Below are 17078 nucleotides of genomic sequence, written 5' to 3'. Positions count from 1 at the left end.
TTTAATTAAACATAACCGATAACTAATTATGGGGTGTTTACGCGCCAAAACCACTTTCTGATTATGAAGCACGGCGTAGTGGAGGACTCCGGAAATTTCTACCACCGGGGGTTCTTTAACGTGCACCTAAATCTAAGTATACGGGTGTTTTCGCATTTCGCCCCCATCGAAACGCGGCTGCCGTGGCCGGGATTCGATCCCGCGACGTCGTGCTCAGCAGCCTAGCACCATATCCACTCAGCAACCACGGCGGGTAAACATAACCGATAACGTGATCCTCATGTTCGCTAAATATAGACAAGGTGCCTGATTTAACTTACCGAGGACACCGGGAAAGCCTACTACGAATTTCGTATCACGAATGAAAATAAGTAATGAACGAGAATTCCGTAATTAGTTACAATGCTCCTAATTAGGCCATAAACGATGAAGTTTCGCTGGAATACACTTAACATGTCCACAATTTTCACCGAACGTGAACTCGGTGTCGTGTATAGTTAGTTTATGACTCTGAGAAACGTTGCGGATGACGGCCGTATGACACCCTGAAACGCTTCATTTAGTAAATTTCTGCAAAGTCTGCAATTACCTACACAGAACAGACATTTGTCGAACGTGCTTCCCATTTCAACGAAACATATACAACGTGCCGGGCATGGTTCACCGAACAGACCGGAAGGAACCGAGCACATTCCTTATATACCGCATGCATATTATTTTGAAGAAGGCGAGTATTGAGTAATTATATTCAAAGCATATAATTAACCTACGCACTTCACACTTTCGGTAGACGTTATCTGCTTCTCGAAATGAGCTGAACACTATTACAATGATGACACTGAAAACACATTTAATAAATAAAGGTCACTTTTTATAAGATTGAGATTTGCAATTCGGGCAACCATGCTTCAAACCTTTCTATTCTTCCTTTCGTCCAACATTTTTGACGTACAGCTGGATAATACCAATATGCCAGAAAAAAACTTGTATAGCGTTACCATTTGCGCATATATCTACATTTGTTTATTGATTGTGCATGAAGCTCCTTTTAGCTTTCTTGAATATATATTTTACACATGTGTAGATGAGGATATCTTTTGCACCTCTGCAATTTAATTTTTTTTGTATTTGCTTAACTCTTTGCCAAGGAAACGGGCTGGAATCAGGTCAAGCGGTTGTTTCCTTGCCCTTCCATTCGGATCTTATTTTTTCTTTGTAAGAAACGGGGAGAAAATGAGAAATAAGGTTGAAAGTTAACAATCACCTATAGCAGGCCTTCATTATTTCATGATAAGAAATTCGTGCCGTCTTTGGTCCTCCCAGAGCGGTAGGGAGGCTTTGTAAACGTTTCAGATACCCGCCTTCAAGGAGCCCGTAAACGGGGATTTACCCCATGTTCATTTGGTCCCTAATTAACGCACACACTTGAAAACGTCCCTGTATTAGAAAGAATATAAAGATCTCATCCCGTCCCTCCTTTCTTTCATGCCTTTCCTTTTGTCCCCGCTCTTCTTTCCGTCTTTACTTCCCCTTTCCCTTCCCCTAGTGCAGGGTAGCAAACCGGAGGCTTTAACCCTGGTTAACCTCCCTGCCTTTCTCTCATTCTCATCGCTCTCTCTCAACATGTCCCTGCGTATTAACCTGTAATATTTTCAGCATTTCCACAAAATATATATCCGTGAGTGATAAGAGTTTTCTAAGAAAACCATGAAAACAGGCACATAAGGTGTTTGAGGGGTTCTAGTTGCACTAACAGCTTCACCGTAAAAAAAAAAAAAAGAGCTTTTTTTTTTCTAGTTATTACGCACACTCGGTAAACCAAACGGAACCCTAGATAGACGCTCACCGTAACAAACTTAATCTGAAGTCGTGCTTTGCTGAAAACCGTTAGGACTCGGACGACTAATGTCAGCATCGTTTTTCAACCCTGCGACCAGCATCGCAACGGGGAGATCAAGTTGCGGTACCGCCGGGTCAGCTGCCTATGGGACCATTCCAGCTGCTCGCCCCTGATGTCTACACGCCCGCAGGAAATGCCAACTACGGCTTCGCCCTCCCTTCCCATCTGTTTCCACAAGCCCCGCCAGGTGAGAAGGCCTCGCGTGACGTCCTGCAAGCACGAGGATTGTGCAGCAGTTAGCGTAGACGCACATAGGAAACGCACGGGCGAGCACACGTAGCGACGATACGTTCAATTAAAAAGCACACAACTCTTCCTAGAATGACCGTTTTCATTCTACGTATATGTTAGCGTAAACGTGTCGATCGCGTCAAATTTAACATTGAAATATTTTTGTCAGTAATTTCACGGAAACGGCCTTGAAATACAGCAACGTTTTAAGCGCGTTATGACATCTGAAGGAGTCGCTACCAGACCTTGTACCAACTGTATGACGTACCACTGAAACAGAATCTCGGTGCCATTGTTAATATCCGTTACCCTCGATGGTTTCGAAATTGCACACGGAAGTTACCATAGGAACAAGGTGATATTATCGAGACAATTAACAGTTATAAGTCATATGAAAAAAAAAAAGGACTGCCAACTTTTGGGACCTTGCAGAATCACAACCCAAATGCCAGCTGCGCAAATATTTTGAAAACAGAGAGGCTGCTACGTCCTGCCTGCTCTTTGCTATACGGGAGCGCCTTGACGCCAAAAAAGAAAACGTCACTTTCAGTTCCCGTGCAACTTTTTCGCGCCTCTCTTTTACCGTCCTCATGGCCTGCGCATGCCGCTCTGAGCCGCAGCTATCATGCCAGTGGCCTTGAACGTGCTTCTATTCCCAATTAATGGTTGCAAATAACACTTGTGGACATTGAAAGCTATTTGCAATACCTTATTCAAAATGTAGATGGCGAACTGTATATGTGAGCACTCTTTCAAGCAGATATATCTCGCCATTTGCGCACAGACGCGATTCTCAAACTTGTGTATACCTGCAGAACTTTTTGTTGGGCTAGTTGGTGCATGTTACTGAAGTACTAAAGCGCCAAACAGACGACACAGGAAGAGACACGGACGAGCGCTTAAACTGTTCGAAGGACCATCTCAAAGGCTCTGACGACACTTCAGAGATATTCTGCGGTGCACTTGATGCACCTGCAACTTCAAAATTTCTCCAGCATGTTCCTCCCAAAGCACAGTGTGATCCCACAAAGCTCCACATTTATGCAATTGCTATTTTCACAAACGTTAAGGCGTTCTACATTGGCGCGGCTGAGCGCGGCCGCGTGGACAGTATCTTGAAAGCAGTCTGTGATAAGTACACTGCCTAGGTGCGCGGAGGGCTGATAGCTTCGTAAGCCCTGTGGTCTCGCCGCCTAATTCGCGTTGAAGCGAGAGGCAACACGAAAGCCAATTCGCTCGCTGCTGCTGCCACCCTTCCTCACGTCAGCGTTTTCATATCGAGTGTCCGCGGTCATCTACTGAGGTTCGTTTATGTTTGCCTGTGAGGGCGCGACACCGTGCTTCTTAATTTAGTTAGTTTAGTTGGTAAGCGAATGTTTACGATTTGGGAAGTTACCGCAAGGAACACACGAGACTTGAACAAAGGAACAACACGAAGCGGACCAACACCTTGAAGGATGCGCGTCTCCTTCTCTTCGGGCGGTGCCTTGTTAGCTATTCGGTGCACAGCCGCGAGCCAATCAGTCTTATCCACCGAAGGGACCAGACTGTATTTAGGACCATGCTGCCGAAGTGCTTCCACTTGATGGGTGGTCTTAATGGGTGACCGGAACACCACCGACTTCACTTTTTGCCATCTTGGGAAGCCGTCCACGCACTCGGTTCCAGAGGGAAATCTGTCGATAACTGCTGTGTGCGTTTGAAGTATCGCCAACACCTCCAGCCAGACGAACTGTCCTCCACCTGTTGAAAGCACAAGGTGCGAATCCATTCCTTGAAGATTCTGACTTGTCTCGATTTCGACTTGGCACGGTTCGTCTGGCTGGAGGCGTTGGCGACAGTTCAAACGAACGGCGCAGCTATCGACAGATTTGCTCTGCAACCGAGTGCGTGGACAGCTTCCCAGTAAGGCAAAAGGGGAAGTCGCGGAAGTTTCATGCTGTGGAAACATTTTTACAGTGCATGCAAAACGGCTCATGCTTCAAAATATAGTGTTGTGCGAAATGCGGCACATTGACTTAATATGCGACCCGGTTGCTCCTGATAGTTTCATTTTGGTGTTTCGGCATCTGTTGCAGCGAACACAGTGTTCGCGTCCAACGTGCCTCCTCCGTATCCTGGCGTTTACCCGCGCGATCAGGCAAGTACATCGTACGCTCCTCCTTCAGTCATCGAGGAATTTAAGCGCTCAGCAGAGCCCCCGCCACCGGGCATCAAGGGTTCTGCGAGTCATCCTGAGCAAAGTGGCAAGGAAGCAGATGAAGCGCCCGGTGCGCATGCCCCGGCACAAGGATCCAAGGGCTCTTCGAGCAAGGAGTCACGAGACTGATTCTACGAGTGCGAGCTACGTGACTCCACTTGTGCGCAAGTGAAATTCGCAGGGACACTCTGCCACAGGCTTCAGATACAGCATTCGGAGGATGGAAAAATCAGCTTTTGTCAGACGTGTTTAACATGCCTGAGCATTTCATGCAACTTTAAGGAAAGCCTATACATAAATGTTCGCTGTGCCAAAAAAAAAAAAAAACACGCCAAGTCGCAAGTTAATAAACCTGCAAATTTGGTTTGTTCATTTGCTATAAAATCCAACTCTAGATACATAAACAAGCATTCTTGTGTTTTTCTTTCTGTACTCTTATTTTTAATGCTTTCGCTTGTTAGCTGACGCAAGTGATTACGCACAACATTGCTTCCTGCCAGTAAACAGGGTTCAAAATTTCCAAAGCAAATGGAAAAGTGACCCTTATTACAGGTTATGAATTAGCACGCCGGAGCGTTAATGTGGCAATCTCGGCACAATAAAATAAAGAAAAGAAAGCAAAGAACTACCGTAAATAAACTCTGGGGTGTACGTGCCAGAAACACGATGTGATTATGAGGCACGCCATAGTGGGATACCCTGGGTTAATTTTTACAACCTGGTGTTCTCCAACGGGCACCTAAATTTAAGTACACGAATGATTGTGGCACTTGTGTGGGCAGATCATGCCTTCGCCTTGCTTCACGCCTTGTCGTGACGGCGAAATGCACATACGAAAGCAAGCGTCCAAACGGCAGGCGACTCGTTCAAAGCTTAGAAACCAGCTCACAAAATCGTAAACGTACACATGGCCCGCAAATTTCGAAGTACAGTGCGTGCTCTCGTAGCGGTGAAGAGCGGGTAGGAGAGGGGGCGGGTAGTATTGGTCACTCATTCGTTGCGGCAAGGTGAAGTCAAGGGCGCGTGCTCTTGAGGAAGAAGAGGAGGAGGAGGAGGGGGGGGGGCAATGCTGTTGCGCACTCGTTTGCCGCGCATCACGTTCGTTCGTTCGGGCTGTTCGCTTATGCTATCAATCATTGTCGATTATTTCTCCGCAATTTTGCACCGAAGCTGCATATGTTTAGGGCTCCATGTACTTTTCCTGCACGTGCGTCAACAATAAAAAGGTAAGCGTGAGCTGATCCCGGAGATAATGCAATACCAAACCGATCCGCTGTGAGGGTGAAGCAGGATCCAAGCACTCGTCAATAATAATAATAATAATAATAATAATAATAATAATAATAATAATAATAATAATAAATGAACTAAACAAATAAATAAAGGTCCATTGTTTCAAGTCAATGGGTATACTGGAATCGTTTGTGAACAGCACATGGACTCCCGAACAGGAGGCGTTGCCATATACTCAAAGGCCAAAATGTATCTGCACCCATACACCTTTGACTCGCGAGAGAACAACGCCACAGACTGTGGGAATGTCTTGGCCGTACAAACATAAAACTGAATTGCGATATCCCCTGTGCATATATCATGACCACGTACTTTGCGTGGATTTGCCGTGATGACACTACCCCTGTAAACATCGATGGAGACTTCAATGTGGACATTTCTAAACCAGGCAAGAAATGATTCAGTGCTAAAAGAGTTTGGTTTGAAGTGCCACGCCAATTCATGTTACTCAACTACTCAAGAACGGTCATGTATACATCTAACTTTGGCCAAGATTCTGTCTAAGGTTGTAACCGAGTCAATCAGTGTATGTCACAGTAATCACAAACATATCGTCGCTAACATCACCAGATGAGGAAAATAAATTTAGGTCATCATCATCATCATCATCCTGGTTACGCCCACTGCAGGGCAAAGGCCTCTCTCATACTTCTCCAACTACCCCGGCCATGTACTAATTGTGGCCATGTTGTCCCTGCAAACTTCTTAATGTCATCCGCCCGCCTAACCTTCTGTCGCCCCCTGCTACGCTTCCCTTCCCTTGGAATCCAGTCCGTAACCCTTAATGACCATCGGTTATCTTCCCTCCTCATTACATGTCCTGCCCATGCCCATTTCTTTTTCTTGATTTCGACTAAGATGTCATTAACTCGCGTTTGTTCCCTCACCCACTCTGCTCTTTTCTTATCCCTTAACGTTACACCCATCATTCTTCTTTCCATAGCTCATTGCGTCGTCCTCAATTTAAGTAGAACCATTTTCGTAAGCCTCCAGGTTTCTGCCCCGTACGTGAGTACTGGTAAGACACAGCTGTTATACACTTTTCTCTTGAGGGATAACGGCAACCTGCTGTTCATGATCTGAGAATGCCTGCCAAACGCACCCCAGCCCATTCTTATTCTTCTGATTATTTCCGTCTCATGATCCGGATCCATAGTCACTACCTGCCCTAAGTAGATGTGTTTCCTTACCACTTCCAGTGCCTCGCTACCTATCGTAAACTGCTGTTCTCTTCCGAGACTGATAAACATTAGTTTAGTTTTCTGCAGATTAATTTTTAGACCCACCCTTCTGCTTTGCCTCTCCAGGTCAGTGAGCATGCATTGCAATTGGATCCCCGAGTTACTAAGCAAGGCAATATCATCAGCGAATCTCAAGTTACTAAGGTATTCTCCATTAACTCTTATCCCCAATTCTTCCCACTCCAGGTCTCTGAATACCTCCTGTAAACACGCTGTGAATAGCATTGGAGAGATCGTATCTCCCTGCCTGACGCCTTTCTTTATTGGGATATTGTTGCTTTCTTTATGGAGGACTACGGTGGCTGTGGAGCCGCTATATATATCTTTCAGTATTTTTACATATGGCTCGCCTACACCCTGATTCCGTAGTGCCTCCATGACTGCTGAGGTTTCGACCGAATCAAACGCTTTTTCGTAATCAATGAAAGCTATATATAAAGGTTGGTTATATTCCGCACATTTCTGTTTATTGTTCTTCATTTCTGTTCAAATGTTCAATCTTTAAAGCTTTCCTAATAGACCAATTTCTGACAGGTATTTGAACAATAAATCCAAAACCCGCCGCTGTTTTGAAGGGCCGGGCATTGGACCTAAGATGCTGGGTAATGTTAATCGATCATGTGGAAAAGTATACACAGCACTGATTCCCGCGATGTAGCTTATGTTGTATCTTGCGGTGATTCTGGATATAAGTGTATAGTTGAAACCGGTAATCTCCTTAAACTAGTCAGGTAGCGCAATTACGGCCTCTGCAAACGGCCCTTGGCCTCGGTCATGCCGAACAAGCCGAAACTACAGGCGACAAGATTGACTGGGCAAATGCGCGTTAATGATCTAAATAAAAAGAACTGACGCCACGCCTGCATCTGGAATCTGTGCGCGCGCCCGCATGCCCACGCCGTTAATAAATTTCCTGCGCTTTCTGCTGGGGCTTCTCTCTGCGCCTTCGGACAACATGTCTTAAAGAAATTTGTGTAAGGGCAGCTATCTTAATACAGTTTTTACATTGTTCAACGCAAGCACATATTTAATTACATTTAGTTACTTACTTTCAATGCTGTAAGTTATTTCGGGCTATGTATCGTGAGAGACAAAGATGCACAACGCAATACTTCACAATGAAGCAACTAAAAAATTATTGCAGCAGTCCAAGCAAATCACACAAACCACAATTGTGAATTGTTTTGAAATGTGTCAACAGAACCTTCCCCCCCATATAGCTCTGAAATAATACCGATCTAGTCTAAAATCATTCTCCCGAGTAAAAAAAAAAAATTTTCAAGAGCAATTTTAGACAAGCAGTAACTATAAAGGTCGTAATTATTATACGAGGATACACTCTGCCGGAGAGACACGAGTAGAATTTGGTACCCAAATTCAAATTAATACAAATGAATACGAAAACCTTAGACGTGCGGGCCGTTGGTAAACAGCTAGCCATAAGCAGATTCTTTTCTGCCGCCTTCTTGAAATCGATTTATAATGGAAAAGCATTTTTGCGAATCCAGATTCGTTTATCCTGCGGGAAAATGTCCTTTTTTCATTTAGAAAAATGATTTTCTCAGAATCTCGACACCTGTATGCATCTTGTCATGGTAAATTTCAAAGTACTTAAAGGTCGTCGTTTTGGTAATCGAAATGTTCTCAGTACTTGCTGGCTTGAGTCTTGTTGTTTGCGAACGACATGTAGTCTTTTTAAGGAAAATAAATTAACTGCATAACTGAACAGCCTCTCAAAATCACTGACGTTATGACGAGCCCATACGGGACATTCAGCCGTCTCTCTTTTATTTATGTTTTTTTTAATCTAAAGGCCAACGTAAAGCTACTCCAATCTGTTTTTATTCCTATCTCCTGACGTCAAATTTACGTAACCATCGTCGCAAGCATCGGGCGGTAAACCCCAGCGTTGTTTGAAAAGCTTTATCAACGCCCTACTCGTTTAAAGGAGGTCAGTTTTTTTTTTTTTTTGCTTTCAAAGCGGATAGTACTCCCAGCATAGAGCACAATTGACTGACCAGAGGAGAGGATCACGCTCAAATGGAGAGGGTTTCGACGGGACTGAGCCAGTGCAGTTAAAATAGATAACCGGATTAAGAGGGTGGCGCCAGCGTCTGCAACGGGTCCACTTCCCCTTACTTGGTTGTGGTGGCTGGTCAAGAAATCGCGGCGGCGTGCAACGGAAAGTAAAGATGCCACCAGAACGGACCCTCCGCAAAGAAGACTTGCAGAGCGATGTTGTATACGTGTCCAACACCATGTCTACCATGTCTACCAGACTGTCATGTCTACCCCGTTCGTCGGGGACTCCTGCTGCTCGCTACCAGTGCATTCCCTCAGCATGTGCTGCAGCGTCGCTCTGGCTCCGCTAGCTTTACACTCGTCGGACGAATAAAGGTCGGGGTAGCAGAGGTGAAGGATCACCGGGTTCGGATACTTGTATGTCTGCAATTGCCTCCAGGCAACCACCTGTTTCTTGCTTAGTTTGGCGTGCGGTGGTGGTCATTTGCATCTGTTCAATCCGCAGTGTTGCGTGATGTCTCTGAAAGTGGTCATGCGATCCCCCCACGTCCACTCCCGCGTCGCTCTCGCGGTGGGCGAGACGCGATTGCCGGTGGGCGCCGCGGCTCGGCATGTAAGTCCTCAAGCCGCGTCGTGGACCGTCGCGTTGCCCGGGAGCGAAGGGTCCGCGCGGGCGAGAGTCCGTACGTGGAAACTGTCGTCCTTGCGGCAAATATTGCCGTCTTGAACTTGAAGTCTGCGGGCTGGTTCCCGGGAGATCTGGCCGCTAGCGTAGTTGCGTATCGTCGAATCAGAAATAATTATTTTTCTTCCGTTTGGTCCAATCATGCATAATCAGTGCCCACACATCGTATCACATGAGGCGCTCTCGTGGTTTTCATAATGTCACGTGACATACGGGCGAAGTGAGGATGGCCCGAAAACTTTTTGACCAATCGTGGAGGGCTGATTGCAGAATTGTAATAGAAAAGGAAGTTTGGAATAGCTTTCCGGTATAGCGCCCTGAGTCTCCTCCTACGGTACAAGGGGCCTTATTTCGGTAGGGGAAGTGTAATTTACTTATACAGCTCGACATATTTTAGTGCCCCTTTAAGATGTCCATAATGTGGGCTTGACGTGAAGTCGGGTGGACGAAGTAATTTTTGTGAAACATCGTGATGAAAATTGCGCCATGGCAGCGCATCAATTTCAATTTGTACCGCCAGCTACCCTGCTGCCGGAACACGACAGCATAAACGCTTGCGAAAAAAAAAAATCGGTCGATATCGCGCAACGGCGGAATCGATATTAATCGAAGTTTTTTTTATGTTTACAGAGATGTTAAAGAAGCAAATTTTAGCACTAATGGCGGCGCTGTTCGCGCAGAATGACGCAAACGCAATACAATGCATTTGCGTCATTCAAGTGTAACGCTAACAATGTAAATTCAACGGAATGTTTGTGCAAATGCAACGTGATCACGTAAATGTAACACAATTTCGCAAATGTTTCTATGTGGGATGGCGTTCAAATCAATGCGACGCAAATGCAGATTAAATTTATTGCACGTGACACCATTATCTATTTCTTCTTGTTTTGTTTCTTTTTGCTTTTGCAGTGCACCTCGCTTCCACGACTCATAAGACAGAGTTTATTTAGCTTACGCTTGGTCAGTAATGTCAGTGTTATAATCAGCGATGCGACTTCAACTGTGGCGTCAGTATCCCATGCTTGCACAGACGTCGTCTCATGACTGCGGGTTTTTTACCAAACGGTCTCGCGTCTAGCAACTACTCGAGACTTTTGTTCTTGATGGTGTTCGCTGGGGTGCAGCAGTCAGAAGCCATCGAGAAATACAAGACGTGACGAGACGCGTTCAGAGTCTTGGTTCAATGCACGGCTGATTTATATATGATAGGCACGTTTCTCGCATGCCGACGGCTGCAATGTTGTTTCGCGTCTTGCTTACAAGCCTGCAAATGCTCGCACTCTGCAACACGCATTGCAGCGTAATGAGGACGTTCTTCATCCGCTCCACGCTTTTCTGTGGCCTTCCGTCTCTTCGACATTCGACGCACGCTTCGGTTCAGTGTCGTTCACTTCCTCCTACACATTCGACGGCTTCTGCTGCCGAATTTTGCACTTCCATAAAGACACTCGAGGAGAGTGTGTTGGGAGGCTATAAAGACAATTTCTTAAATTTTTCTACCCAGTGGCATACACAGTAGCACCTGCATTGTTGTTCAATTTGTTGCCTCTTCGGCAAGATAGTAACAGCAAGCTCACTCAAAGCGGTGGGCGAATGTGGAGGGGGGGGGGGGGGGGGGGGGGGGCACGCGGGGGACGACGAGTGCCAGGCAAGGGAAGCTTCACTTTTAAATTTGGAAAGTTCTTGGGAATCGATGTGTTCATATGGAGGCTTTCCTTGATAGAACTTCATTGAAAATGATGTCTGTGGAAAGATGGCTCGCAAGCGGGTTTGTCTTATCTTCGTGTTTGAGGCTTCCACACTTGGGTGACACTATTCAATTATTAAGCTTTAGCTTTGTAAATTTCCACACAAGCTTAGCTCTGTAAACACCCACCAAGACTGAGTCTCGGCGCATATTCGTAATCGTCGGGGATCGTTTAACTTAAACGCAATATTTTTATCATAGAAGGTGGTGTTTTACTGACAAATCAACTTGAAGCCAGGTGGACAAGGTTAAGGCAAATCGCCGTAACACCCATCATTTGTAGCCGCTGTCGTAAATAGCGCCAGAGTTCCACCTGCAGTGATTTGTGTAGGGAGCCCTACGCACCAGCCGGCATTGCACGGGCACGGGACATCTTCACGAGGAGGTCGCCCAATTTGAAGACACCGCCGGTGGGCTTTTCGGAAGAAGAAGCGATGAGCAGTGCACCGAGGACAGTCGGACGCCAGTAGAGAACTCTGCAACTCTGTTCACTGCCGGTACGCTGCAGTAGGAATAGTGACTCTGAGCTGTGGCAGAGGTTCGACCTAAATAAATAGTAATTTGTTTTACCTAACCCTGTTGGTCAAGATCGTTACAACATTTTGATCGACAAGTTCTGAAGCAATTTTGTTTTTCATCTTTCCAGCCTTCTAGCTTCTCGCACGAAAGTCTTGTCTCACCCGAGATCATATTTCTCAGCGATAATTTTGTTCCCCAATCCTTATCATTTCTTGTAATACACCGCGCCGAGCAACCGATTCCGGCGATGATAGCAGGGCAGAGATGTGCGAATCGATGACCAAAGGCGGAAAGAAGTGAAAGAAAAGGGACCCTTACATTAAAAGCCCTTAGCTTGACAATGAAATCATTCGCCACACCAAACTGTAGTATTGCATCATCTTCCTGGTGTCTACCTGTCCCTTTGCGTCTCACTCCCCCTTTTCCCCTTGCTTCTTTATTTCAGAGCGCGGCTCTTAATAGCCCGTTCTTGCGGCGAGCGTCGGCGGCGTCCGCGTAACCGAGGAAACAAGCACCGCGATGAATGAAAGCGAACGCGGAACGCAGCGGTAGATGAAAGAAAGGCATTGCAAAGAGAGGAAGAAGAAAGCGCAGGATGAGGGCGCAACTAGGGTAGCGGAACCATCAAGCGGAAAGCGAAGGCGAAACGGCCTGCGCATGCGCTGAGTTGCCGGCGGCCACGGAATCTGCAGTCGCGTGGGTGATTTCATCTGCGTTTCCGAGGGGGGGGGGGGGTGCAGGGGGGCGTGAGGTGGGAGTTGCTACACTCGCTCACGGCGTCAGCGGCTGAGGTCAGTCCGCGGTACCAGCGTGTGATGGGCATCACTGCTTCTGCAAGGGGCGATGGCGAGTGGTTACGAGTAAGGCTCGATGTGACACTTCCTGTTGCCGCTGACACTGTTGGCACGATTTCCCCGCGACGAAAGGCCGCTCTCGTCGTTGGTGGAAAAAGCGTAGTGCCACGCAAAACTGGCTGTGCGGCGACGACGGCTAAGATATCGCGCCAGAGCAGCGCGCGTCGTCTGTATTGAAACAAAGCTCGCTACCCACAGCGTTCTCTTGACATGTCAAGTACACGTGTTAATGAAAAAAAAAATTAAATTATGGGGTTTTACGTGCCAAAACCACTCTCTGATTATGAGGCACGCCGTAGTGGAGGGCTCCGGAAATTTCGACCACCTGGGGTTCTTTAACGTGCACCTAAATCTAAGTACACGGGTGTCTTCGCATTTCGCCCCCATCGAAATGCGGCCGCCGTGGCCGGGATTCGATCCCGCGACCTCGTGCTCAGCAGCGTAACACCATAGCCACTGAGCAACCACGGCGGGTTGTGTTAATGAAACCGTGAACTCATATAATCACAACATATTGAAACGCGAAATGAAAACATGTATAGAGTTGCGCTCAAATTTCTCATTAACGAGTATCCTAATCGACGGCACTTTTTTTTCTTTCCTAATTTGTTGCTTCTTATACATTAATTTCTTTACAGCGATTACCGCGGCGAAGTAAGAACGCATGCGAGAGCTTGCGCGGACAAGAAACGCGCGGATAAACCTGGCCTCCGAGAGGGAGAGCGAGGGTGGTATGGCGTCGCGGCGACGCCCTCTCCTCTGACGCAACACCGGACGCACCGTGTGGCAGCAGGTGTGCCCTTCGAATATGCTCCGCGGAGGCGCGCACGTGACGTGGCATTGCAGCCAATGGGAATTTAGATGCCGTTTCGCGGCTCCATACGTCGGCTTTTTCGCTCAGTGAGCCATTTGATGCTTTCGCATTAATGAAGCCGAACTCAGTGTCGTTACGTAGGTTGCCAAATGTTGTGTATTAAACGAAAATTTGCCTTGATCTCGAAATCAAAAGATAATTTCGGTTTTCCGTCGAACCATAAATTTCAGAATAATTTCTAAATAAAAATCTACAGCGCTACGATAATGGTTTCATCATCATCATCAGCCTGGCTACGCCCACTGCAGGGCAAAGGCCTCTCTCATACTCCTCCAAATATCCCGGTCATGTCCTAATTGTGGCCATGTCGTCCCTGCAAACTTCTTAATCTCATCCGCCCACCTAACTTTCTGCCGCCCCCTGCTTCGCTTCCCTTCCCTTGGAATCCAGTCCGTAACCCTTAATGACCATCGGTTATCTTCCGTCCTCATTACATGTCCTGCCCATGCCCATTTCTTTTTCTTGATTTCGACTAAGATGTCATTAACTCGCGTTTGTTCCCTCACCCAATCTGCTCTTATCCCTTAACGTTACACCCATCATTCTTCTTTCCATAGCTCGTTGCGTCGTCCTCAATTTAAGTAGAACCCTTTTCGTAAGCCTCCAGGTTTCTGCCCCGTACGTGAGTACTGGTAAGACACAGCTGTTATACACTTTTCGATAATGGTTTAGTTAAATCTTAAACAATTCTGTGTATTTCATCACATCTTTATTCCTATTGGCTGACCAGGTGTACTAGATCGTGATTTTATCGACATTTCTTAACTACTCTTCGGTATTTATTATCTCAGCCTCTGAAACCTCCTTGACTTCGAACTCGTGTCGCAGCCAAGTGCTCGCTATCGATGGTAGTAAGCCGTCGAAGGTACTGCCCAATGCTTTGGCGCTGTCGTCGACGTAGAGGTAGCCGGGATGTCGATGATCAACTCCCCAGCTTTTTTCCTTTCCTACCCCGTAATCGCAGCACCGGCGGTAGTGGTTGATCACTAACTCGTTGCTGTCCACGTAGACCGCTTCTTCGGACGCGCGACAGAACTCGGTGATCCTATGTATCGCCGCAGAGCAAACAGCTCGAGCGCGAGCGATGTACTTGAGCGTAAAGTTGTGATTGAGTACACCCGAATGAGCGTTCAGGATCCTGGATCGCAGCGGCAGCACACCTTGCCGAACGTAGTCGTGGTTCAATTGGTGCTCGTAGCAAAAGACGCGGTTCCTCAGAACGAGGCTGCCCACTTTGCCCGCGCCCCGCCTGCTTTCGACATTCTCGATTAAGGCCGACAGGTTGCCGCCGTACTTGCCGCTTGGGACTACGAGTTCGTCAAAGTCGACGTTCACGAAGTACTCCGTCTTAAAGCGGGACCGGAACGCGCAGTCCGACAGCATCGCGGCCTGGCCCCAGCCGACGTTCGAGTCGTTGTACGGGATAGTCAACTTGAAGGGCACCAGTGTGACGTCCCAGCCTTCGGCTTGCAGTCGCCCCACCAGCCGCAGCATGGATTGACTCATATTCAAGTCGTAGAAGAAGAACGACTCGGCGCCGATCATCCTGTAGTGAGTCACAAACTCGACGACCTCCCACAGCCTGACCGTTCGTCCGTGAACGGGTCGCACGCACACGGAGCAGCATTTGGTGGCCGCTGCTGCAGGTGGCTTCTGCACCGGCAGCTGCACTTGTTCAGTCTCGGGTGTCCCAACGGCTCTGAGAGTTATAGACGCGTGCTCCGGAAGTTCAGCAACGTCTTGCAGAGGGCAGATCAGGTGAGTCCTGAGGAACACGGGGGGGAACTCTTCCGACATTTCTTTCACGAGCACGCGCCTTCGTAGCGACTGTCCGTCGGCGGTGCGAACGAGGCATTCGATCGCGCCTGTAGGCGAGGAGGACGAGTTGCCCAGCTTGACGTCTCTTCGCACGAGGCCGACGACGTGGATGCCCCAAATGGTAGCGTTCGCCAGGTAAGCCGAGAAGACGTGGACCCTGTCCTTCAGCAGAACACTCCACGACGTCGATTCTGCTCGAGAAATTGCCTCGTCGCTGGTGTTTTGCAGCCGCCGGATCAGAGGCCCTTCCCAGTCGTCTATGTACCTCGTCAGAAGCCGCTCGTTCTGGCTCGGACACATCATTTCTGGAGAAAACGCGCGAGAGACGAAAAACAAGGTGCAGCTCAGAGTTTCGGCCGACGCCCCAAGTTTCTCACGACACTGAAAAAAACTTTGTATCCTGAGTGTCTTCCAATGCGGATGTAAAGCATTTCTCTTCGCATATTACATTTCCGTGATTGTTTACGTTGTGTGCATCTTGGACCCTCACTGTAAGTGACCATTTCTTACGCTCGTCCGAAGCGTCGAATAAAATGCCTCACAACTTCCTGTACCTTTCACGAATAGCGCATTAATCGCACCGTGTTATCACGAGGTGTTAAGTGACTGGCTGTGATGGCTTGGTAGATGTATGGGTACGGCACCTGAGCGTTAAGAAAGTCGTTTCATTCTGAGAACAAAACGAGTTTCTTAACAAACGAGCGGCGGCTGTGCTGTGGTCGCCGCTCGAGCCTTTGCATTCTCCGTGGCTCGTAGCCCAATGCGGTAAACGTCTGCGCCCGGGGCAGATGAATGGGCTGATGAAGAGAATGGACTGAAGGAGAGAAGTGCTGAAGCACAGCGTGCGTGGTGTAAGCTTAGATATGTTGCCCTTTTAAATTATTTCACTTTCATTGTACGGAATGCGCGTTAAGAAATAGGAGGTAGTGGCAAGAGAAAAGGAGAACGGAGTTGGGGGACACGCCGACCAGCCCCACTGACTGCCGGGAAGAAGTCGAGTGACGTCACTGGTTAGGATATGTGTACAAAAAATTCCCGTTGTAGAAATTAGATCTAAAGTCCTCCACCGGGCAGTGTCTCTCGTATGCCCTGTGTTGCCTTTGGGCGCTAAGCTCTATGAACTCATCAGCCAACGATGTCTAAAGATTAACATCTTCGAAATGGAACAGTGCGAAATACGGGACAAATTAGCGACAAACACAAAGACACAGAGCGCTGTGTGTGTGTGTGCGCTTATACAGAGTTCTCTTGAAATATGTTGCCGCACCAACTAGGCCAGATTAATACTTTACTAAATGGTAAATATTACCCTCCGAAAAAAGAAGTTAAGCAAAAATTACCAGACTTCTTGATTATTTAAGTTCACAGAATATTTTTCCGAAAACCAGCAAGAGACAAGAAGTAGCTTTTTTTTTTCAGGTTGGTTTGTTCATACTGAATTCTCTAGTGCACTGGGCGAAATGCGCACCGGAAGGTGCAGGGAGAAGGGGAGACACGAGGTGACAGAGCGCACACTACCAATCTTACTTTTTTTTCTTTTTCTTTTTTTTTTACGGAGTGCCAAGATTCCAATATAAAGGAGGGTTGACCTTGCGCCACCTGGAGGGAACCAGCCTTCTATAAAAATGTTTATTTTATAATTAATATTTGCGTATCTTGTCAGCCTTCTTGAGCAGAAAGGTCAACCACAT

At 47.3% G+C, this 17078-nt stretch overlaps 2 protein-coding genes across 2 annotated transcripts in view; one reads left to right on the top strand and one right to left on the bottom strand.

The window, feature by feature from the left end:
- LOC126522184 (WW domain-binding protein 2-like) overlaps positions 1 to 4755 on the top strand; it is a 16751-nt gene extending 11996 nt beyond the window's left edge. The window contains exons 5-6 of the mRNA XM_050170922.2: positions 1938 to 2087; positions 4210 to 4755. Of these exons, the coding sequence (XP_050026879.2) occupies positions 1938 to 2087; positions 4210 to 4460 (401 nt within the window). The 3' untranslated portion in view covers positions 4461 to 4755. The remainder of the gene's footprint in view (positions 1 to 1937; positions 2088 to 4209) is intronic.
- Positions 4756 to 14334: 9579 nt separating this feature from the next.
- Positions 14335 to 15690, bottom strand: LOC126522182 (uncharacterized). The gene has a single exon (XM_050170921.2). The coding sequence runs from the start codon at positions 15688 to 15690 to the stop codon at positions 14335 to 14337; it is 1356 nt and encodes a 451-aa protein (XP_050026878.1).
- Positions 15691 to 17078: the final 1388 nt, after the last annotated feature.

This window comes from Dermacentor andersoni, chromosome 6, assembly GCF_023375885.2.
Source record: "Dermacentor andersoni chromosome 6, qqDerAnde1_hic_scaffold, whole genome shotgun sequence".
Classification (NCBI taxonomy): domain Eukaryota; kingdom Metazoa; phylum Arthropoda; class Arachnida; order Ixodida; family Ixodidae; genus Dermacentor; species Dermacentor andersoni.
This window is presented reverse-complemented; position numbering and strand designations above follow the sequence as displayed.